Source organism: Felis catus, chromosome C1, assembly GCF_018350175.1.
Source record: "Felis catus isolate Fca126 chromosome C1, F.catus_Fca126_mat1.0, whole genome shotgun sequence".
NCBI classification, from domain to species: Eukaryota; Metazoa; Chordata; class Mammalia; order Carnivora; family Felidae; genus Felis; species Felis catus.
In genome coordinates, this window is record NC_058375.1 from 93,468,681 (window position 1) to 93,493,746 (window position 25,066).

Genomic DNA, 25,066 nt, shown 5'->3' on the forward strand with positions numbered 1-25,066 from the left:
AAGTACTCTGTGTTGTGGTTCAGGGGCTCTTGGGGGTTGGACAGTCCACTGATAGTCTGGGATCCTGGCTGACTACATTCTGTCACCCTTTCCTGGGTGTTTTCCATGCTTTAGATACCCTTCCTCTGTGTTTTTAACAACTGTGAAAGGTGAAGTGAAATGTAATCACTTATGTTAAGGGGTTTGGGGCAGCTGGGTGGCTCAGTAGGTTAAGTGTCCGACTTCAGCTCAGGTCATGATCTTGCAGTTTGTGAGTTCGAGTCCCGCGTCGGGCTCTGTGCTGACAGCTCAGAGCCTGGAGTCTGCTTCAGATTCTGTGTCTCCCCCTCTCTCTGCCCCTCCCATGCTCCTGCTCCTGCTCTCTCTCTCTCTCTCTCTCTCTCTCTCTCTCTCTCTCTCTCAATAATAAATACACATTAAAAAAATTTTTTTTAAAGGGGGGGTGTTTAAAATGCAGTGAGGAGGCTATTAAGGAGATAGACCTTATGCACATCCTCATTAATGAAACCGTAAACTTTGAACTGGGCCAAATTGCAAAGATTCCAGACTCTGCCCAAATGCCTGCAACTTTCTTCAGTTAGAGATTTTGCTCAGTAATAGACTTAGCAACCAACTATATTCAGCCAACGTTAGTTTTCTGCCACCAACACCAATCACAATTCTTTGTAAACACATATAAATGTCTTTTAAAACCTTTGACTTTTGTTCCGTAAGGGAACTTGGGTTGCTGCCCAAGTCTGTGCTCCCTGAATTACAGTTCTGAGACCCTGAATACATGCTTTTGTTTTATTTCATCTTTGCCTCTTGGTCCACATGACATCTCTCAATAGAACAAGAAAGGATTATGAATAAAAAGGAAAGAAGTAACAGAAATTAGGAGTGACACTAAGTTAAAAGATCAGTGGAGAGAATAAAAATACTAAATCTGAGTAAAATAGATGTAGCTCTAGAACAAGAGTTGGCAAATGTTTTCTGTAAAGGGCTAGATGGTACATATTTTGGGCTTTGGGTGCCATATGGTCTCTGTCACAGTTACCTTGTCATCGTAGCATGTTAGTTTGCAAGCTCCTCGGGATCTTCCCAGATATAATCTGAGACTGGCCCCTGTACTAGGAGGGCAGGGAGAGACAGAAGAAACAGGCGGGTCACTCCAGGTTGGTAGGTGGCAGGTTTCATGAGCATGGGATCTTACATATGAGGTTTGTCTTGGGTGGCCGCAAGGCGAGTAGATCTCCACACCCACCTGCCAAATCTTAAAAATTTATATAGAGACCTTGACTGGGTTCAGTCCTGTGTACCGTCCAGATGGTCTCAACATCAAATCACTATCTCAAGGCTATGTCATTGACAATGGTAAATAACCTTACCTTAACAACAGCTAGCCCCTCAAGGCCCTGGAAACCTTGCTTCCAAATTCCTTAGAGACTTATGCTATCCCTGACCCCCTTCCAACCTGAAGGTATATAATCTGTCATCCGTCACAACCCCAATGCAGCTTTTTCTGCCCACGGGTCCTGTCCCCGTGCTTCAATAAAACCCCCTTTTTGTACCAAAGACGTCTCAAGAATTCTTTCTTGGCTGTCGGCTCTGAACCCCCACATTTCCACATCATTTGGTGACCATGAAGGGACTCAGTCTTCCCATCTAGACTCTGAGCCTCAGTGCGAACTTGGTGAGTACTTCCTCTCTTCTCCCTTTACTTTCGTTCCAGGGGCTTTTCAAGGAGGATGGTCTTATTGGAACACTTTCATGTGCGTTGCACGGGCTATAATCCTCTAGCCTGTGGCTACGCTATGGGGAAGAGAAAGCCTGCCTTTTGGCTGGAGGTTAGTACCATGACCAGAAAGGTAGTAAGAAACCCGATGCCCTCTCTTTATTCCTGTCCTTATACAAAGTTGTCTGTCTTGGGCACAAGACAGCCACCCAGGTGGCTAACACTGCTGCCGATCTCAAGATTCCCATATGAGGTTTCCTCCTCATCGGTATAATGTGATCCCCTCCACATCTCTGGTCTGGCCACTTCTGGCAGCGGGACTTCCACTTGGAGCTGGCGGAAACTAGTGCCCAACTGAATTAAAGCCCAACCAGGGACCGTTTCCTAGAGAAGTTGGCTGTAGAGACTACATGGGTTGGAATGTTGCTTAGACCGTGATGGATTTCTGTCTGTACTGTTTTCTGTCAGTGTTCCCTACTAACTACTTAAGCTACAGAATTGGATAATTATCCCTTGTAAAACATTTGTAGTCTTTTCCATGGCTTAAAAAATAGCATAACCTTCAAGGCAAGGCAATAGCACGGTTTCACTGCAAGACTTAGACACAACGTGGCATGGTATTTCAGTCCGTTCACCAGGCAGCCATCTGTAGCCTAGTATGCAATGGGGAAGCGAGGGGACACTAGCATCCCTCCTATGGGGCCTTTACAGCAGGATGGTGAGCAACAGTGATTTTCGTTCGACGCTTTTGACACAGGGAACCTCTGACATACCCTGTGTGGGATGCCACCTGGGAGTTGGGGGGATTTTGGTAATGGACCTTCTTTCTTCTTCAGTCCCCAAGGACTCTCCCTTGGGATGCCTTTTAACCCACTGAAATCAATTCAGATTGCAAAATTTAGAAAAGGACCAATCTGCTATAACACTGCATGACCTCAGTAGGATCTATCAGTTAGATCTCTTCTGTAGGAAGCAGGGCAAATGAATGGAGATGCCCTAGGTCCAGGCCTCGGGGGCTCTAAATCAGGACCTGGATCTAAGGGCCTCTTGCAGAAAATGTTTGGTCACTAACCAGGCCAGTCAACTCCCTCCTGATATATTGGATGATAATTACCTAAATAGGCCTCCTCCTGATGGAACCCAGGTGGCTGGAGGGAAAACAGGCCATCCCTAACGAAGGGGACACTTTGTTTTGGGGGAAGTTTCCTGTCTTCTCTGGCCTGACGTGGACTACGTATTGCCACTTTAGTGGAAAAAAAACAAAAATAAAAACATGTCGTCTGCCCATCTGTCTGAGGTGATGAGGTTTAGAACCAGGAACCTTCTTTCTCTGCCTTCTGGCAGACCCTTGCCTCTTCTGCCTGCCCCCCTCCTCCTCCTGTTTCCATACCACCTTGGGTATGGCCTGTATAACTGGTTCCTGTACTGTCCTGGGTGCCTCTGGCACCATTGGCTTCTCCTCCTACCATTCCTGTCAAGGAGTGAAAATCACCCCCCTTGGACTGCCCACTTTAGATTGCCTCACTGGAGCCCCGGGTAAAAATTACCAATGGGGAACAAGCTGACTGACTTTTGAGTGGACCCAGGTGGAACATAATTTGGTTTTGAACCTGATTTAAGTTTGTGGATGCAATTAAGATGAACATGCCTTTAGAGTTTTCAGCCTTAAATATGAAATTTTTATTCTACCAAGGTTAACTAAAGGTCGAATAAGCTGGTGTTATTTCTCTTGCAATCTGTGGGCAAAAAGACAACTTAAAATGATGGTTAATTTTGTCTCAAAGTTTTCATGGGTAATTGTGAAGATAGCTTTCAAAGTCTTTGGTAACCCGAAACTTTAAAGTTTTGTGTGGATGACAAATTGGATTGAAATCGTTGGACTTCTAGGTCTTTTCCAAATAGGATAAAGTGCCAAAGCACTGATTACAAACATAAGGTTTATCTGCATTTGACTTCTTATTGCAGAGAAATTAAGGATATTTGGGTCTGTTGGTGCTTGGTTGATTCATGAATTTGCCATCTAAGGAATTCTGGTATAACAGTTCACAGCCGGTTACTACTTAGTTTTCACTGGAGACTAAGGTTTCTAAGAATGCAAAATTCTGCTAAATGTAATTAAGACTGATGGAAATAAGGGAAGCAACTCTTACAAAGGACATAAGGAATGGAAATACATTTTTTTGTTGAAGGTAAAGGAAAGTAATTTTGTCCTAAAATGAGACTGGTTGTTTGGAGGGAAATGGCTTGGGACAAAAATGAATGAAAAGGAAAGTTGTAGAAGGTTTGTGAAGGGAAATCTTTGGAAAGGGATTTTATGTGTGGCCAAGACAGACTAAGGTTGAAATGAATGGATTTTAAAAGTACACTGGTACGGGGCGCCTGAATGGCTCAGTCGGTTGAGCGTCCTACTTCGGCTCAGGTCACGATCTCGAGGTCGGTGAGTTCGAGCCCCGCATCGGGCTCTGGGCTGATGGCTCGGAGCCTGGAGTCTGCTTCCGATTCTGTGTCTCCCTCTCTCTCTGCCCCTCCCCCGTTCATGCTCTGTCTCAAAAATAAATAAATGTTAAAAAAAAAAAAAGTACACTGGTATAAGATTGAAATTCTCCTTTTCTCTCTGTTCAAAAGACAAAGTTTCTTGAACTCTTGGTTTGTACTTGGCAAGAAAATGTAAACAAAGTTGTTTTTTCTTTGTCTGCCTGGAAAAACCAGTTTCTAGTCTTTGCCTTTATCAGGTCTTTGATTATCTATAATCCTATTTAGGCGTGCGCTTTAAATCTTTCTAAGGTTTTAACAAACTTCCCTGAGATTTAAAATTAAACTGACGTCTCTTTGACTAATTCGGCTTGTTTATTTGGTATCTTATGTTCTGGTATAAGGTTGTCACTCGATATTCTGATTATTGAAGTGTTTTGTGTCACAGAAGTAACTGAATTTCCTGGTCAACTGCATCATAATGAACTCTCATCACGTCGTTAACAGTGTTCATTTTGGGTTTTTGTATTTATAGTTGTTCTTATTCTCTTACAAAATGCATTTCATCTTCAAGGAGATTGTTAAAAAGGGCTTTTGACAAATACAGGTATTTGATATCTTTAATATCATAAAACTGAAATGGGAAAGAATTTCCAGAACTAACTAAAAGCTGCATTTAAACTGAACAAGAATTAGTAACGAGACTAAATGAATTCAGAAGAAATGAGTCTAGCTTTTGTGATTCTTGTTTGAAATATCGCTGGTTCTCTAACGTTCTTCCAGATTGAGGAAACTTTCTCTTAAGAGATCTATGACCTACCGAAATGTGATAAAGTATTCCTTTGTGAATAAACTGAAACATTTAACTTTTCTCTCTACCTGAACCCTTTGAAATGCAAAAAGTCTCAGTGAGTATTCTTTCTTCCATGGCAATCATAATCACTTATATGAGTTCAATGAGAATCTATTCTTCTTGTAACAGGGCACCATTGCAAACATTGGTTATTTTACCAAGGCTTTGACTGGAATGCCATACATAGACTCATGACGAAAGGGCTTTAAGGAAGTAAGGTTGACTTTATTTTATTTTATTTTTATTTTTATTTTATTTTTGAGAGAGAGAGAGAGAGCATGAACAGGGGAGGGGCAGAAAGACGTGGGGACAGAGGATCCGAAGCAGGCTCCGCGCTGATAGCACAGGGCCCGATGCAGGGCTCGAACTCACAAACCACGAGATCATGACCTGGTCTGAAGCCGGACACTTAACCGAACCACCCAGTTGCCCCCAAATAATACATTTTAAAGTCTGGGGTAGAAGCAGTTGAATGTAGGTACTTCAGACTGAGGCAACCAAAAAAGATGATTCTATTGTGGCTAGGATCTAGCAGAGGTCCCAAGACTTGGGATTCTTTGGCACCTGGGATGGTGCTCATACACCATTCAGTGTGTATCCTCCCCTTCTAGAATGGGAAAATAAGACACTCTGAGCACATGGCTGCCTACATGGGTGTCTTGGCGTCACAAGTATCTATAATCAGTTGCTGTTAATTACAGTCATCTGGTTAGTATTCCTTGGTTATCATTGTATTAGCAGAGGAAGATATAGCTGATAGAGACCCCAAGACAGCAGCTTATAGAGCATGGAAGTTTATTCTCATTTCATGTTTCATGGGGCAGTGGGCCAGGCTGTTGAGGCAGCCCTGCTCCATGAAGTTATTCAGGGACCTAGCCATTTTGTGGCTCGGCCATCCCCGAGGGTGCATCCACTCCTCAGCTGAAGCTGTATCATGAATATGGGAAGGGAAATAGAGAAAACCCAAGGAAGCAACTTCCCATTGTGCAAGTGAGGGAGAAATTGCATGCATTACAATCATTTACATTCCGTTCACGAGATTCAGTTGTGTGGCTATACCTAGTCATGAGGGTAGACCCCTATTTTGACAGAACAATGGATTTTGGCCAACTATAGTCACTCCCACACCCAGAAAAGTGAGGATAAAAGTTAAATTCAAGTCCAAGAAAAACCTTGGGTTTAAGCCAGTGGTTTAAAGCAGGTAGGATAGAGACTAAGGTATGAAACACAAGATCTTTATTTTTGATATCAAGAATTTAAATTTTTTAATGTTTATTTATTTTTGAGAAACAGAGAGAGAGAAAGTATGAGCAGGGGAAGGGCAGAGAGAGAGAGGGAGACACAGAATCAGAAGCAGGCTCCAGGCTCTGAGCTGTCAGGACAGAGCCTGACGTGGGGCTTGAACTCACGACCCGGGAGATCGTGACCTGAGCCGAAATTGGACGCGCAACCAACTGAGCCAACCAGGTGCCCCATTTTTGACAAAACTAAGGAGAACGCCATATCCCTTGGGTTCCTTGTTGCTGGAACAGGAAAATGATTTATTAGAGGTATCAGATTGCTCACTGGATCCCTGAGAGGGCCAGTGAGTTGGCCTTGGAAGCTGGGTAGCCAGGAAGTGTGCCTAACCACATGTGGGATCGTTCTAGAGAAAGCCCCACAGCCATTGCTGGGCTCAGACACTGGAGCTCCTACCCCTGACATGTGGGAGCAGACGCCAGGGTCTCCCCACTGCTGCCTCTGAAACCCTGATCCCTCCACTCCTACCCATACTGGAAAATCAGTTCTCAGGGCCTGCTTCTCCAGAACTGAAGTCCTGTACCGCTGTGCATATTTAACAGAGCCTGGGTCACAGGCCTGTGCCTCAGCCACAAGCAGGGCTGGAAAAGCAATTGGACTAATGTGGATTAAGTTCTGCTGTATATAACTAAATAATAACAGTGGCTTAAATAGGGCAGGTTTTTATTTTCATGGAAAGAAAGATCTGGAGATAGACAGTCAAACACCAGTCGTGTTGGCTTCACAGGAGCCTAAATGACCTAGCTGAACTTTATGCTCTATCATTCTGTGTGTCACCTCATGGCCCCAAATGGCTGCTAGAGCCCCACCACATCTGCATTCCAAAGAGCAGGGGAAGAAAGAAGAATGGGGGTTGCTCTTTCCCTCATAAGGAAACTTCCTGGAAGTAAAGTATAACACGTCAACTTCTACTTCGTTGGCTAGAATCTCATCAGATTGGATATGATGTCTTTTGCCCGGGAAGTAATGTGGGACTGCTCTAACAGAAGTTGGGGAGATGGGTCTCAAGACTCAACTAGCAGTCCTCTATCTTGGGGAGATGGGACTTAAACTGTGAGAAACCCCCCACCTATGGGAAGGATGTTTCAAAGATGCAGAAGATAGATGCCTAATGTAAACATATTCTTTTCCATATGTGCATTTCCAAACAATAGCCACCACCATAAAATGCTCCTGCCTAACATAATGCAAGCATCCCTTATACAAACAAAAACACATTCACCCTCTATTACTCCAGACGGGAACAACTCAAAGTATCATCAACGACTGCATCCAGTTCCAAGGTGGAGATCTCTGAAAAATGTGCGATTGGTATATTTTTTTTCAAAGCTAATTTATTTATTTTGAGAGAGAGAGAGAGAGAGAGCTTGAGCATGAGCGGGGGAAGAACAGAGAGAGAGGAGAGAGAGAATCCTAAGCAGGCTCCGTGCTGTCAGCGCAGAGCCTGACATGGGGCTTGATCTCATGACCTGAGATCATGACCTGATCCCAAATCAAGAGTCGGATGCTTAACTGACTGAGCCACCTGGGTGCCTGCAGATTGGTATTTTGAAAATAACTTCTTAAAGTGTAATGTCAATGACCCCCAATCCACCCTATATAAAATAGTAAGGGAATGGGAGGTAGGAAAAAGAGAAAATTAGGTGAGCTCTATAAGGTCGTAGAAAACAGTCTGCACTCAGAATAAGTGCAGATAAGCTCTTTTGCACGTATTTACATTTGCATTTGTTTGCATTTATTTACATCTCGCATTATTTAATACTCATAGGATGCCCTTCTTTGTTCGAGGATTTCAAAGAGATGTTGCATAATAAGGCTTTTTTACTTGGATCTCAGCAACCTCAAGGGCACTCCCTGGATTGGCTCTTGTTTCCATCCCTCTGCTGACCACACTTTCAGGTTCACTGTCATCCCACTTCATTAGCCTGCATTTTCCTAACTCATGTGACATGATGAGTGAAACCTTTATTGAAAATGGATATACAGAGACGGCTGACTGCTACATTGTGACTCAAGACCTGGAAGCAGAGAATAAGAGGGGCCAATCCTTATGGATTCCAGAACCACTCTTCCTGTAATGCTAATTGTCATACTCCTAGTTAATCAGATCTGGCTTTTCCCGACAGACTCTACTTTGTGAGGTAGCTCCAACAGTCTCCTGATAAAGCACAGTTCTGTCCAAAAGGCCCATTGCCACCTGCGTTCTCTACTTTCTTCTCGTTCTCTTTGCATTTGAAACGTAATTTTGGAAGGAAGCACATGGAGCTTTAGTCACAGGTAAAAAAAAAAATCTATCAATGCAGTTTAGAAACATGTTTTATACCATGGAAGATAAAATACAGACCTATTCTACTTTTCCTTCAGACTTCTAACACAACATGAACATTATGCTGTTTGTTTTAATTCAATCCCTCAGCACCACCAAAAACACTCCTTGCTAATAACCTTACGCTGGCCCTCTGTCTCCATGTGGGGCAACAGGGCAGCACCTATTCACTTGAAATTCAAATATACACATGCCTATTTAATCTTTTCTTCTGAATTAAATGCCATGTGAGTCACCTGTAATTATTTCCATTCAAAATGCCAAAAGAGGAGCGCCTGGGTGGCTCAGTCAGTTGAGCATCCGACCTCAGCTCAGGTCATGATCTCGAGGTTGGTGAGTTCGAACTTGGGCTTGCTACTGTCAGTGCAGAGCCCTCTGTCCCCCTCTCTCTCTCTGCCTCTCCCCTGCTTGTGCTGTCTCTCTCTCTCTCTCTCTCTCTCAAAAAATAAATAAAACGGGCGCCTGGGTGGCGCAGTCGGTTAAGTGTCCGACTTCAGCCAGGTCACGATCTCGCAGTCTGGGAGTTCGAGCCCCGTGTCAGGCTCTGGGCTGATGGCTCGGAGCCTGGAGCCTGTTTCCAATTCTGTGTCTCCCTCTCTCTCTGCCCCTCCCCCGTTCATGCTCTGTGTCTCTCTGTCCCAAAATAAATAAACGTTGAAAAAAAATTATTAAAAAAAAATAATAAAACATTAAAAAAGAAGAAGAAGAAAATGTCAAAAGGACACTGAGAGCCTATCCCTGTTGGCTTTCGGAAATGTTCCCTTCTGCTTTGGCCTCAACAAGGAACAAGCTGGACTCTGAAATCATATAACCCACTCTCTATCCTTGGAGTTCTTTGCTGGTCCTTGAGAGCTCCCTGAACCTGAACTTCTGCCTGACTTCAAGCACTTTTACCTGAACCATCTCTACCTGTTTTAAGAATAGGACGTTCCATTTTTCCAGAACAGAGGAGATTGGAGAAAAGTTTTTGAGAGTATTAAGCACTTATTTGAAGCAAACCCCTCTTCTCCTTCCAATTTTAATTAGAACAAAGTTGGATCAATGCATTGTGAATGCCTGCTTTGTGTTGGGCTCTATACAAGCACTGACTATAAAAATTTGCTTAAGACACAGTCCCGGCTCTCAGGCAATTTATAATTTAGTGGCAGAAACAGACACTTATGCAAGCAATTAGAGTTCAGTGTGGTAAGTTCATCGAGGAAAACATTGAATTCTAAGGGAACAGATTTTAAGGAGGGCATTTAAATTTGCCTGGGGGAGGTGGAGGAGTGTCAGTCCTAAACCAAATCTCGGTGGCTTAACATACGTTTATTTCTTACTCATGCTTCATGCCCGACGTGGTCTGCAGGGGCCCTGCTTTTCGTCGTCGTCTGTCAGACTGATGGAGACTTCAGCTCGGCACCTGCTCACGGAGGCAGCACAGAGGTAGGAGGTGGATGTGCACCTCATACACTGACTCTTAAAGCTCCTGCCTGGAGAATGTGTGTAACTTCTTGCATTTAATTGGCCAAAGCAAGTCACAAGCTTTCCCAAAAAGAAAGCAGTCAGAAATCTTAGGTGACCACCACTAACCATTTCCATGGGATTTATCTATCAGTTGTGGCCTTCCAGAGGTGGTGACTTCTAGGTTTACCTTAGAAGATGAATGGGCATCGGGCCGACCGACGGGGCTGGAGCACAAGCATTCCAGGCAGAGGGAACAGCCAGTACAAAAGCGTGAAGATAAAAGAGAACGTGGGACTTTTGGATCATTCATATTTGTCTACATAACATTGGTCTGTTCTGAGCACTCTAGAAATATTGGCTTCATTCTCGTAACAACCCAGGGAGGGAGGGTTCATTTATGGGAGAAGGCACCGAGGCACAGGAGGCCAGAGTTTACCTTGCAGAGCCAGGACTCCAGAGGCTGTGCTTCTCCTTAGGGAATTCAGAAAGGCTGGAACCCAGTGTGTTCCAGGGCAGGGGGGAGGGGCAGGCCCAGGCCCAGAGATGTAGCTGGAAAGGAGGTGGAGGTCAGATTATGAAGGATAATGAAAGCAGGGGAGAGACAGGAGCACATCTGCATATTAGAGAAATCACGGGCTAAATGCCAATTCCTTCTGTCTTCCCTACCATCCATCTGAACTCCCTAAGTCCCTTTTGGTGGTGTGGCTCATTGCTTCACCTAGTCCTGCAGAAGAAGGATGAGGAATGTGCAAGTAAGAAAAGATACTTATTAGTTATTTTGAGAGAAAGAGCACGAGGAAGGGAGGGGCAGAGAGAGAGAGAGAGAGAGAGAGAGAGAGAGAGAGAGAATCCCAGCAGGCTCCATGCTGTCAGCACAGAGCCCGGCGTGGGGCTGGAGCTCATGAACTGTGAGATCATGACCTGAGCGGATATCAAGAGTCAGACGCCTATCCGGCTGAGCCACCCAGGTGCCCCAGGAATGTGCAGTTTCTGTGTAAAGTCCAGACATTCTCACAGCCCTCAAGCTGGCTTTCAAGGCGGATCCATATTTGCACACATCAGTGTCCCCCAGCGCACTCACCCCATCGATGAAATAACTCTATGATTCGTTTTTCTTTAATCACATAAGCTATTTCTTTCTGAACTGGAAATGCCTTCATCTAGATGCTCAGCTTTCAACAATGAATATGAATGAGTTTCCTGAATACTTTTTGGAGAACTGCTCCACCAAATTTAAAGCACCTCTCACAAGTTTTTGTTTTCGTGGGAAAGCTCGTATTGATGTTACTTGCACAACCCCATCACCGGTATACTAATTTCTCAACATTTGTGTGGACTGACTCTGCCTCTGGGATGATAGGGCATCACTCCCCTTCCTGGCTTGGAAGCCCCCATTGTGACAGCAGTCTCTTCTTGGCCTGTGTTAGAATCAGTGTTAGAGGTGGGTTGGAGCCTGAGGGAACTACAGCTCCAGTAGAATGGATCTGTTCCTCTCAGTGGCCTTCCTTGCTCTCTGGGCCAGTAAGATTATTCGTTTTGCAGAACCGTTCAGCGGATTTTCACTAACAAACATGATAACTAGAAAAAGTTGGAACACGTGATTTGTCCATTATCTATCTGGACTTCATATGAAATATGTTTCCCTTACAGACCTATGCTTTTTTATTTTATTTATTTATTTAGAGAGAGAGAGAAGGAGAGAGAAAGTGTGAGTGGGGGAAGGGCAGAGAGAGGGAGAGAGAGAATCCCATGCAGGTTCTACGCTGTCAATGCAGAGCCCAACACTGGGCTCAAACCCACGAACCATGAGATCATGACCTGAGCAGAAGTCAGACACTTAACCAACTGAGCCACCCAGGTGCCCCAAAACCTCCCCCTTCTAATTGCTTTGTCACTCTCTTTTGTCACCTGTCTTTCCCAGGAGTCTTCTCTCAGAGGACTACGAAGCCATTATCTTGTTTTTTGTTTGTTTGTTTGTTTTGCTTTCTCTGTGGTGAACAGATGGTCTCCCATAATCCCACCTTCTGGTACTCATGCCCTTGTGAAATCCTTTCCCCTCGAGTGTGGGTGCAACCAGTGATTTGCCTCTAATAGAAGACACCAAAGGTGATGGGACGTTGTTTCCATGATTGCCTTATATAGGGCTGGCGTATCCATCATTCTAGGAGACCGTCCCCCTTGTTTTGATGAAGCAAGGAGCCCCCTTTCCAAGGAGCCAAGAGTAGTCTCCAGCTGACAGCCAGCAAGGATGTAAATCCCTCTCTGTGTCCAACAAGTCATAAGAACTAAATTCTATCAGCAATCATGTGTCTCAGAAGCAGATCCTTCTCCAGTTGAGCCTTGAGATGAGGTCATAGCCTGGCTGACACGCTGACTGCAGCTTTCAGATGAGCCCCTGAAGCAGAGGACCCTGTCGAGATAATCCCAGGCTCCTACCCCACAGAAACTGTCCAATAGCGTGTGTTGTTTCAGCTGCTAAATTGGTGGTAACATTGTTACATAACAATAAATAATACATTCCCTTTCTGATTTCGGGTCATATTGTCTGTCTAGTTACAGCACTCTCAACTCCTCTGGCCTTCCCTAAATCCACTAAGCCTTCCCTTCTCTTTGGACACATTTCACTCACTCACTCACACTATGGAAGTTCACGGCAATAGTTACCAGGCTGCAGGGAAACTCCAGGTTTGTACCTCTTCTGGCCAATGGCTCCCCACACCTAAGATATTGCCCCAGATATCTAAGTACTGCTACCCAGGGTGGCAAAAGTTGGCAGTTGAATCATCTGCTTAATACCATGTGTCTGTTCTTATCCCTCCTGAGGCAGCCCTCCTGGCATCACCAGGCCGTTCATGCCCTCTGTCCTTCCCTCCCTAGAGAGATCCTAGTCCACAGGGGACAGTAATCTGGCCCTCAGGTCACCATCGAAGGCTGGAAATGACTCAAAGACTTTGCTCTGCAAATGGAGAGTGCCAAACTAATTTCCACAGGAGTTCGTTTCCCTTCGGTTTGTTTTCTTTTCTCAAAACTAGCTTCTATTACGCAATACATGAATGCATTCTCCTAGTTAAAAGAGAAAATAGACAGGGCGCCTGGGTGGCTCCATTGGTTAAGCAACCGACTTCAGCTCAGGTCATAATCTCATGGTTCGTGAGTTTGAGCCCCACATCGGGCTCTGTGCTGATAGTTCAAAGCCTGGAGTCTGCTTCGGATTCTGTGTCTGCCAATCTGCGCCTCCCCTGCTCATGCTCTCTCTTGCTGTCAAAAATAAATAAACATTACAAAAATTAAAGAAAAATAAAGGAGAAAATAGACATACAGATGGCCAGCACATGAGAAGGCGCTCGACATCACTCATCATCAGGGAAATGCCTCGTATCAGTCAGAATGGCTAGAAACAAAAACATAAGAAATAACAAGCGTTGATGAGGACGTGGAGAAAAGGGAATCCTTGTGGACTGTTGGTGGGAATGCAAACTGGTACAGCCACTGTGGAAACCAGTATAGAGGCTCCTCAAGGAATTAAAAATAGAAATGCCAAATGATCCAGTAATTGTAGTACTGAGTATTCACTAGAAGAAAACAAAAACACTAATTTGAAAAGATATATGCATCCTTATGTTTATAGCAGCATTATTTACAATAGCCAAATGTGGAAGCAGCCTAAGTGTCCATAGGTTGATGAATGGGTAAAGAAGATGTGGCACACACACACACACACACACACACACACGGAATATTACTCGGTCATAAAAAAGAATGAGATTTTTGCCACTTGTGACAACATGGATGGACCCAGAGGGTATTATGTAAGTGAAATAAGCCAGACAGAAAGATTTTACGTATATGTGCAGTCTAAAAACCAAAACAAATGAAGAAAGAAATAACCCCTAAAACAAACTTAAATACAGAGAACAAACTGGTGGTTGCCAGAAGGAAGGTGGGTGGGGGAATGGCAAATGAAATTAGGAGGTAGGTACTTCCAGTTATAAAATAAATAAGTCATGGAGATTAAAAGTACTGCACAGGGAATACAGTCAATATTTTAATAACGTTGTATGGTGACAGAGGATGACTGTACTTATGATGAGCACTGAGTAATGTATGGAATTGTTGAATCACTATGTTGTCCACCTGAAACTAATATAACATTGTATATTAATTGTACATCAATTAAAAAAAAAACATATAGCACAGTATGGGGCACCTGTGTGGCTCAGTTGGTTAAGCATCCGACTTTGGCTCAGGTCATGATCTCCCGGTTTGTGAGTTCGAGGCCCGTGTCGGGCTCTGTGCTGACGGCTCAGAGCCTGGAGCCTGCTTTGGATTCTGTATCTCCCCCCTCTTTTTGTCCCTCCCCTGCTCATGCTCTGTCTCTCTCTCTCAATAATAAATAAAAGTGAAAAACAATAAAAAAAAACCATATAGCACAGTAAAACAAAATAAGAATTCAGGAGCCATGAAATTCACCCTTTTAAAATGTACATTTCAGTACAGGCAGTCCCCAATGTACTATGGCTTTACCAAAAAAATAAAGAAAAAGAAAAAAGAAATGCTTAGCCTCTCTCTAATATCCCCTTTAACTTTCATCCTGGGCCTTTCTCCCATTTGCCTGAAGTAAGTGCCGCTGGGTGTGTCGTTCCAGACCCTTCCTATGCATTCACATACATAAATGTATCTGTAGGAAGTGCTTGCCTTATGGTTTCCTTCTTCAAAACATAAAAGCTATCGTCCCATACATGCTCATCTGCAACCTGAGTTTAAAAATTCAACAATGTGTCTTGGGGGCTCTTTCCATGTTTGTTCACACAGTTCAATCTCATTCTTTACTTCCCTTATGGTATTCCACACTCCTGATGGGCACTGACAGGGTCTTTGCTCGTCATCACAAACAATACCACAATCTTAGTACATACCTTAGGTGAGGGGTGAGTTTGTATCAGGATGGAAATTGTTGGGTTACAGGACATGATTTGAATTTTAGAAGATACTGACGAACGAACCATCCTCCAAAGGAGCTATATTATTTTACAACTTCGCCAGTAGGAAATGCCTTGCCAACGCTTCACAAACTTCTTAATTTTTGTTCATCTGGTAGATGGAAAAATGGTCTCTCACTGTTGTCGTTTGCAATTCTTGGATTATAAACATCTTTTTAACAGGTTTTGGGGGTTGTTTTTGGCCATGAGTATTTCTATTCTGTAAATCCTTTGTTCATAGATTTTTGCTCAGTTTATTTATTTTGAGAGAGAGAGAGCGAGCGAGCAGGGGAGGGACAGGAGAGAAAGAGAGAATCCCAAGCAGGCTCCATGCTTTGAGTGCAGAGTCTGACACGGGACTTGATCTCAAGAACCATGAAATCATTACCTCAGCCGAAACCAAGAGGCAGATGCTTAACCAGCTGAGCCACCCAGGTGCCCTGATTTTTGTCCATTTTTAAAAAGAGTCTTGATGATTTTCAGTTCTTTAGATAGTCTTTATACTGGGTACTTTTTGTCTCACTTGTCATCTTGTCATTTACTTTTGCCTATTTGTGCTTTTTCTTAGAAAATTTTTGAATTTGATATTATTCAATTTGAATATGGCTTTTTTAATGTCTTAGAGAAACCTATCCTAAGATCATAAATATTCTTACATTTTCGTCAATACTTCTACAGCTTGGTGTTTAGTGTTGAGCCTTAGGTTGTAGTCATAGGAGTTTGTCTTAGGGAATGGTGGGAGGTAGGGTTCTATTTTTTTTTAATGTTTATTTATGAGAGAGAGAGTGAGTGAGTGAGTGCAGGGGGGGGCAGAGAGAGAAAGAGAGAGAGAGAGAGAGAGAGAGAGAGGGAGAGAATCCCAACCAGGTTTCCCAGTGTCAGCACAGAGCCGAGTTGTGCTTGAACTCATGACCCACGAGATCATGACCTGAGCTGGAATCAAGAGTCAAACGCTTAACTGACTGAGCAACCCAGGCACCCCTCTATTATTTCTAATTGGCAAGTAATTGCCCCAATCCTATTTATTGGTTAACCCACCAGTTTGAAGTTCTGTCTTTATCACACTACATTCCCACATATAAGGGTCTGCTTCTGAACTCCAGTTCCATGAAGTCCACGGTACCATCATAGAGCTTCGCTTGGTATCTACACCACATCTTCACAGGGACTCCAGTCCCATTTAACATACCTGTTCTCTACAACTGTGCAATCTGAGCTTTGTTTCTGGTGCTTGCTCTCAAAGCTTGGGCAAGAACCCGTAGCTTTGAACACGGTCGGGGTGCAGGGTGTTGTCAGTATGGCAGTGATTGGATTCACATCTTGGAAATGCTCCACGTATCCTTACTCCCCTCTGGCCTTTACTCCCAACAGAAATGCAGCTAGACACCATCAGCTTAAATGCTATTTATTGAAAAGAGCAGAGAAGAGACAGTACAGGCCTCCGAGGGGCAGGATGGAACAAAACAAGCAGTGCAAGTTCGCCTCCTGCTCAGCATATTCTCTTGTTGCCCCATTGGGCCATCTTGTTGTTGATGGGCATCTTCATGACGCAGTCAGACTGTATGTAGTTAGCGATCTTCTCCAAAGCCTGAAGGAAAAGCATGCCAAACCTGATAAAGACTCTAATCCAGTCCAACAGACCCATTCCAGAACAGTGACATTCACACACTGCCTGCCCCACACCATCCTTCCCTTCCCTGGCTGCCATTTCATGTAGACAGTGCCTTTAGGGTGTAGAAGCCAGGTCCTTCCCAAGACTTGGAAGGTTTAGAAGTGTCCAACCATTGATCCCTTTATGCAAACGCTGGTGTTAAGAATCTATGACAGTGGGGTCCCGTGGGGACCAGGGGAGCTTGTGAGTGTTTTTGTAAGGGAAAGGTACAGGGAGCATCACCTCAAAACGGCACATGAAAGCCTTCAAGTTTGGAAATTCATCCAGGCACTTGGGCTCAAACATACGGTTCTGATCCAAGACATCATAGGTGAGGAAATCCACAAAAGTGAGCTAGAGAAACAATAAGATGGTCAGTTCTGGAGAGTTCATTAACACTGGGGAGATAGAAAGGCATCTTCTCCCTTTCCTTTCTTCCTACCTTTTCCCCTGCAAACCATGAGAATTTCCCCAGGAACAAGGAGAATTGTTTCAGTTGTCCAGGTAGCTGTTCCAAGTACTGAGGCTTCAGTGTTTCCTAGAAGGGAGGGAAAGAGAGAGAGAATAGTTGTCAATAGTCAGGGCACAGGCCAGTGATGGACATTTAGTGGCCCCCTTCTCCAGGTGCCTTCCTTTTACTGCCTTCAGTAGGGATGGCAGGACAGAAAGGAAGAGGGGCCAACACCAGAGTTATATGACAAATGAACACCCCCCCCCCCCCCGCCCCCACAATAAATGAGCTCTGTTTCCCATTCTGACAGACTGAGTTGGTGGGAAAGCAGAAGTACCAGAATGGAACAGAATTTATGCTTGGGTTTCTAAATGGGCCTTTTCCTTGATGCCTGCCTGGTAAGGAAACTCACAAGGTCGGAGCTGTAGCACAGTCGAACCAGCTGCATGCGGAAATCCATTATTTGGTTCTCCATGATGTCCACTCGAATCTTTTCTTCTTCTGTATCGCCACCTGTAGGCCAAAGGACCAGAAACCACCCTTGGAATTATCCACCTTCAGGAGAACCACCAGCCTGGTCTCCCTCACCAGCCCTACCCCACTCACACATATTGTGCTTGCGAGCTATGTAGCGCAAGATGGCATTGCTCTGGGTGATCTTGTTCTTACCGTCCACGAGGTAGGGCAGCTGCAAGGAAAAGGACACGTCAGGTGAACAACCAACTCTCTCTTGCCTCCCTGCCTCTCTCTCCTGGGGAAGATGAGACTTGTAGGGCATGAACAGTAGAGACAAGATGCTGTGTCAGGAGGAAGAAGCCAAGAAGTAGAAAATAGCACTTGGGTCCCCACTTGAGTCTAGGCCGGGATTCTTAATCTCTCTCTGTGTGTGTATGTATATACGCATTCCATGGACCCTTTCTCAGAATAAGATTTTTATTTTTTATTTAAAAAAAATTTTTTTTTCAATGTTTATTTATTTTTGGGACAGAGAGAGACAGAGCATGAACGGGGGAGGGGCAGAGAGAGAGGGAGACACAGAATCGGAAACAGGCTCCAGGCTCCGAGCCATCAGCCCAGAGCCCGACGCGGGGCTCGAACTCACGGACCGCGAGATCGTGACCTGGCTGAAGTCGGATGCTTAACCGACTGCACCACCCAGGCGCCCCAGAATAAGATTTTTAAATGCATAAAGCAAATTATATTTATTTTCACAATTTATAAGGCATTAAAGAAACAAAATTATAGTAATTAATGCATTAAATAACAAGCAGGTGTAACTATCATAATTTCAAAGTATGATGCATACAAATAATATTTAGGTACAGTATCTGCCACATGTGTAATAGAATATGGAAATACCCAATTTCTGCTAGTGACAAGGTCACGGCCATGGCTAATAACCAATGTCACTTATTGTCTATATTCACAAAAGAAGGAATTGTTAACCTTTAGTCAGTGGTCAGTGGAAATGAAAATGTAATTTTTTTCTTCATCCAAGTTCAGGCACCCTTGAATTCTTTTTATTGTATGCCGGTTAAGGGCCCCTTTTCTAGGTCCCCCTAGACCAGAGAGGAAAGAAGCAAGGATATACTTGACAGCCTTCCCTTCTGCCACCCTTTCTCCTAAAGCCACCTACATTAGGAAAGTCCAAGTCGAGCTTGAATTTCACGTCCAGCCACTGGCTTTTATCATAGTCGGGAGCTGTAAGAGAATGAAGTGGAACCCAACCTCCTTAACATCCTGCCTGAGGAGTGTGGGAAGGTCTCAGGAAATAACTTGATCCTAATACCTCACATTCCCAGGCCCTCAAGGTTAACTATTTACGTCTCTGTTCAGACGCAGCGGGACCATGGCAGAAGGAGGACCCCCAGCTCCAGATAAAGGATGTTTCCATCTCTCCCCACCAGGGACACAGCGGGGCGCTCCCGGGGGCGCTCCCGGGGCGCTCCCGGCAGACGTCCCAGCCGACTCAGCTGTGATGCCACCCTCTGGACACAGGAAGACAGGGACAGCTGGAGGGCCAGTGGCTTAGCGCTGGGGCGCACGGACACCAGGAGCTGCATTACCTTCCCCGCACGTGTACCGTTTCTCCTCATAGGATGTATCCGTGAACTCCAGGAGCATGCGGATGGCGTGCGCCAGCTGAGGGAGAAAGCCCCTCCTCGGTCAGCGCCTGCGCGGCGCCCAGTTGACCACAACCCCCGCACGCCAACTGCCCCTTCCAAGGCTGTGGAGGCCGTGCAACCTGCCCAGGCGGTAGTTAAGCGGCACGTCCACCACCTTCTCCCCCACCCGCCCTCCCCGAGATGGGCCAAGGCAGCTTGGTATCTTCAGCCCTCTCCGCGGCCCGCGATCCCAGAGGCGGGATGGGGTCGGCCCCCGTGGTCCTGGAGCTCGGCTGGGGCAGGCTGCTCCGTGGAGAGAGACGCGGGGGCCCTGAGTAGACCCCTTTTCTAAGAGGCCTCTGACCCTGAGCCCCCGGCCGCCTCCACGACCATCTCCCTGACCTAGTGGCTCTGCGGTCGAGACCGCACTCACCCCGCGAATATCCCAGTAACCCAGAACCATGGTCGACTCGGACAACGACATGCCGATGCTTTCCCCGTGCCTTCGCGGGCTGGCGGTAAACTGCGAACGCACGGGGCTTTATAGCCCACGTAAGTAGGCGGTGCCAACGCGAGCGCTCTGGCTCCGCCCCCACCCGTCGCCCTTCCCTCCAGCGAGTGTCCGCAAGCCGCGCGCGCGCGCCGTGCACCCTCTACACTTTCTGGGTTTGGAGGCTGGGCAGCGGAGGTGGCTGTTGGGTATGGGGCTCTGCGCTCCCCCGCGGTGGAGTTGCTCTCACTTGGCTAGTAGTGCCGGTCAGGGCTGGAGGAGCAACAACGCAAGCGGTGAGGGCCCTGGTTAGTCCTGGAGAGTGAGTTTCATGTCCTATTTCTCCAGCAGCAGTCGGTGGGTGGGGAGGTAAAGGAGGTGAACAAACCCCAAGAGGTGATCAAGGAAATATTCAACTTTTAATGTGTGTGGGCTCTGCTCCTGGGCTCCCAGGGCAGCTCTACTTTTACCAAGGTCAGAATGACTTCACCAAACTTCAAAGTGTGGGCTCTATTTCTACCCTGAGCACACATTGCACATCTACTTCATTAGTAAATAACCCAAAAGAAATATTTCAAAGATAAGAATAAAAACCTCCCTAAATTCTGTTCTCATACCTCCGAAGCCTGCAACCTTGACATACTAAAAGCATAAGACAAAGTTTGTGATTTTTGGCAATGTGCTTCATCATGATGATTTGTAACTCTTGATGTAACAAAAAACCATATATAACCCTGTATTAAACATTCCTTCTCATGGGACACTCTCTTTGTGAGGATTGTGTGTTCTGGGCAGCTGTCTTCCCTTGGGCTTGAATAAAACTTTCTTCCTTTTTTAAATTTTTTATTATTTTTTTATTTAGTAATTCTAAAAGGTTGTTCATTTTTCATGGACAGTTCTTGGCATAGTCGGCAGGATATCAGAGCAACTTACCTGACAACATCCGGGGTGTCATAGAGAACTTGGTGCTCGGTACCAGCATGGGCCCTTTGTGCCCCTCTGACTTCTCAGCATGTGACAGATCTATGTGGTGAGTTCTGATATCCAGACCTCCTCAATTTGAGTTGAAGATTCTGACTTTTATTCAAGCTGTCAAAGGTTACTGGTAATGTTCTCTAGGTGGGAATAACCCAGAGGGGCGAGTTGATGGGTTGGTTGTTTTAATTTGGCATTATGCTGATATTATTAACGTAAGGCTTGAATAAATTTTCTGGCTAGAAATATGAGAGACTGAACCATTCAGCTCCGAAGAGAAGGCGTACTTTCTCCTTTGGGCCACATGATGCTTTCTTCAGATGACTGAAAGCCTAGAAGCAGCATCTGAGAAAATAAAATTGTCCTGAAAGGAGACTGGTTATTTAGAGAGGGAAATTTTAGGACAAAACCTAAATAAGAAAGAAAGTTGTAGAAAGTTTGGGAAGGGGAATCCTTGAAAAAAATTTTATGTGTGGTCAGGAATAAAGGAATTTTTAAAGTACACTGATATAAAATTAAAATTTGCTTTTCTTTCTGTTAAAAAAAAAGACAAGAATTTCTTGGATTATGGGTGTGCTCTTGATAAGAAATTATAAACAAGGTTTTTCCTCTTTGTTATTTGCCCAGAAAAACAAGGTTTCCATATTTGTTTCTATCAGGTGTTTGGTTATTTTAAAAAGCTAAATCTTCTCAATATTAAAGGAGCCAGGTTTTGCTGATAGCTATACAACCTTCCATAAAATCTCTTATGGCCACTTTGGTTAAACAGTAATTAAATATTAAGTTTTGTAACAGTCTATGACCCCCTGTAGACACAAGCTTTAAGACATTCTGAGTTTTTTTTTAAACAAAGTTCCCAGAAATTCCAATCCTAAATAGTCTTTTTGACTAATTAAGCTTGTTCATTTGGTATGTTAAGTTACTCAGAAAGTATTGTGAAACAAATAATAAGCCTTAGGCTGTATTGTATGGATAAATGCTATAACTGTTCTAGAAAATACATGAGGAGCACCTGGATGGCTCAGTCAGTTGAACGTCCGACTCTTGGTTTTGGTTCAGGTCATGATCTCATGGTTTGTGAGAGGAAGCCCCGTGTCGGGCTCTGTGCTGACAGCGCTGAGCCTGCTTGGGATTCTCTCTCTCTCTCTGCCCCTCCCCTGTGCTCCCCTCCCCCCCACCCCGCCACAAATAAATAAATAAACTTGAAAAAAAAAAGAAAATATATGAAATTCCTAAAGTTTTAATATGTCCTGTTGTAAGGTCATTGCTTGATATTATGATTCTTGAAATGCTGTGTGTCACAGAAATAACCAGATTTCCTTGCTGGCTATATTATAATGAACTCTCATATCAGGTTCTTAACCATGTCCATGTTTAGTCTTTTGTCATTTATAGTTATTGTTCTGATGCTCTTGCCAAATGTGTTTCATCTTCAAGGAGACTCATAAAAGGAACTTTTTGAGAAATACAAGTATTTGATATACCTTTAAGATCATAAAACTAGGCTGAATAAAAATTTCTAGAATAGAAAAAGCATTCAAAAAAAGTTGATAACATGGAGATAAATGGATTGAGAAAGATGGTTATAGCTTTTAATGACTCTTACTTAAGATATTGTTGGGTCTCTAATGTTTGCTCTTTCAGGTTGAGGAAGCTTTCTTTTAAGATATCTATGATCTACAGAAGTATGATAAAATATTCCTTTGTGAACAAATTGAGGCATTTAACTCTTCTCCCTACCTGAACCCTCGGAAATTCAGAAACTCTCAATCAGTATACTTTCTTTCATGGCAATTATAATTACTTGCATTAATTCAATAAAAATATGTTCTCCTTGTAACAGGACACCATTAGAAACATTGGTTATATTATCAAGGCTTTGACTGGAATGTCATATTTGAAAAAGACATGCATAGAGTCAGATATGACCAGAGAGTTTTAAGGAATTAAGGTTGACTTTGTGAAGCTAATAGAGTCCCCTTGGAAATGTTGGCCTGATACCCTTCCTTGTGGAGTTCCCAGCAGCCTTACTTGTAAGGAAAGAATGTCACTTCCTGGCAGGTCCAAGAACCTCAGGATATTTTGGGGACCTTGAGAAGAGGAATTCACCCAAATCTAGAGGTTACAGGCAAGTTTGATGGCAAGTATTTAGATTGGCTTCTGGTCTCAAGAGGGTATTTAAGGTTTAAACTAGAGACTCCTTATAAAAAGTTCCAGTAAAGCAAGTTTTAAAGAATCTGTATGGTCAGTTACTGTTCTTGTTGAGCATATGCAAATAATTAGGCCAAGTTTGTTAAGACTGGACTTGTTTTACAAACCAATTAGTCTTGGTTTGGCTATCTTTAAGAATGAGGGTGATTAGAGGCACCTGGGTGGCCCAGTAGGTTAAGCGTCCAACTTTGGCTCAGGTCATGATCTCACAGTTCAAGAGTTCAAGCCCCACATTGGGCTCTGTGCTGACTGCTCAGAGCCTAGAGTCCGCTTTGGATTCTCTCTCTCTCTCTCTCTCTCTCTCTCTCTCTCTCTCTCTCAAAAATAAATAAACATTAAAAAAATGTTTTTAAAAAAGAATGAGGGTGAGTATAGGAAGAATATATGTTTCAAGAACACATATTTATAGATAATAGATTTTAATACTGTTTATTATAAATTAGACTAGATCCTAAATTCTTCTGGTTTCCTCAAATATCTTGCTATGGCTGTCCAAACTAAGTTCTCCAATCTTCCATTGTCTTAACTAAAACTGCCCTTTTGCCCTAAAGCCCTAAAAACACATGCTAGACAACTTGAGGTCAGCTTCAGAGAAATTGCCACAAAACTCGTGTGTAGACTATCTTTGTGCCTGGGATCACCAGAGACATTTGAATTATGATTCAGAAAAACCCATCTAGTTTTTGCTGCCTGATTTCTGCTCCGTCTGAGGATGCTTCCAGCCTGACATCTGAAAATCTCACTGGTAGCACTTGAGACTCAGACACTAGGTTTATAATTTGCTCCAACCGTTAACCTGTGTTTTTCTTTTGTTTCCATAAAAATGCCTCTTATTGATTGCTCGATTGCTTGCTAAGGCAGAGTCTATATGATGGCTAACATCACTTGCTGCGCCTGTATGAGCCCCTCTTGGGAAATAAAAATCCATATAGGTAAAATCGGGCAGCAAGCCACTTGGCTATAAGAAGCCCTTGACCACCACACTTCCCTTTCCAAGGTGCCTGGGGCTGGTTTACTGATTTATTCCCTTGGATACCCATTGATATGATCAATTTTAGAGGGAATGATGGGTTTAACTATACTGCTACTTTTCTTTAAAATATACTTGGGGATAAAATTAACGATGTCATATAGTACTAAACTATGTGGGAATATATCCAAATTCTCAGATAGTACAAGGGACCAGAAATTGAGTCCTGCACACATCAGTTCCTTCCACTGCAAAGACCCTACTGCGTCCTAATTTGGCTTGAAGCAGTTATGGAGGATGGACCTCCACCCAGGTTCCATAGAAATGGAACGAAGGATTGACAATGGGAAATTATAACAGGAAAAAAAAAAACTTAGCATGTCTGACTCATGTTGCTTCTATTTCCCCTGCTGCTCTGACCTTTAAATTAAAAACTTCTGCTTAGCCTAGCACATAGGCATGTTAGAGCTAAGATTTGTAAAAACTGCTCTTTACCCCAAACCTACCTCACCTAAAGAAATAAAGACATGGACAAAATGGTTATTGTTGTAATTCTTCAAGATTAAGGAATGATCATAACTCAAGAATTGAAACTGTGCCCCATAGGGTTAATGAAGTTAAAACTAACAAAAAGTTTAAAACTTGTTTTTCAGACAACTGTTTCCCCTTAATCACCTATTATGTCTTTCAGACCCCACTAACAAACTCACTAGCTTTCTCTGCAGAAGCCTGGACTCAAGGTCAATTGATATGGTTTCAGCCTATGAACCAGCAAGGCCTTGCATTCCTTACGGAGACAATGAGCCTAAGACCCCATCCAAGTTATACAAACTCTAGGAGCATGCCCATAGCCCCTTTTCTTTACCCTATGAAAACCTGATGTCAGGGACTGAATTTTGCCTTCTTCTGAGGTTAAGTGACTTAACCTCACTCCAAAGAAACATGGGAATATATGTTATGTTCGCTTCTTGCACATGCTTTATCTTTCCTCATAAATACTCATAAATTTCCCTACCCTTTTATCAAAATGTATGTAAAGGATTCTTTGGATTTTTTCTTCTGAGTCTGTTCCAACATGACATTGGTTTCTTCAGATTCTACTTACTGGAATTCTTTTACTGTCC

The 25,066-nt window shown here is 43.8% G+C and overlaps 1 protein-coding gene and 1 long non-coding RNA gene across 3 annotated transcripts; one reads left to right on the top strand and one right to left on the bottom strand.

Moving 5' to 3' along the window:
* Positions 1-367: 367 nt before the first annotated feature.
* On the top strand, positions 368-20,625 carry LOC123378998. Of its 2 annotated transcripts, XR_006582842.1 has the most exons (3): positions 368-1,672; positions 10,013-10,089; positions 19,028-20,625. It is a non-coding gene; the product is annotated as an uncharacterized LOC123378998 (long non-coding RNA). The 2 variants fall into 2 exon arrangements; XR_006582843.1 differs by lacking the exon at positions 10,013-10,089.
* Positions 16,479-19,863, bottom strand: GSTM3 (glutathione S-transferase mu 3). The gene is made up of 8 exons (XM_003990413.6): positions 19,730-19,863; positions 19,258-19,333; positions 18,828-18,892; positions 17,798-17,879; positions 17,604-17,704; positions 17,183-17,278; positions 16,984-17,094; positions 16,479-16,677 (listed from the first exon to the last, which is right to left on the bottom strand). Exons 1-8 carry the CDS (start codon positions 19,778-19,780, stop codon positions 16,579-16,581), a joined length of 681 nt encoding a protein of 226 aa, XP_003990462.1. The 5' UTR covers positions 19,781-19,863; the 3' UTR covers positions 16,479-16,578.
* Positions 20,626-25,066: the final 4,441 nt, after the last annotated feature.

What these genes read in the sequence shown, in the direction of transcription:
- GSTM3 (XM_003990413.6), bottom strand. Translation starts at nt 19,780, where the DNA reads ATGTCGTTGTCCGAGTCGACCATGGTTCTGGGTTACTGGGATATTCGC. An exon ending in GTTACTGGGATATTCGCGGG is followed by an intron (nt 19,334 to 19,729) that starts GTGAGTGCGGTC and finishes TTTCTCCCTCAG; the next exon opens with CTGGCGCACGCCATCCGCAT. An exon ending in TGTGCTACAGCTCCGACCTT is followed by an intron (nt 17,279 to 17,603) that starts GTGAGTTTCCTT and finishes CCTCCCTTCTAG; the next exon opens with GAAACACTGAAGCCTCAGTA.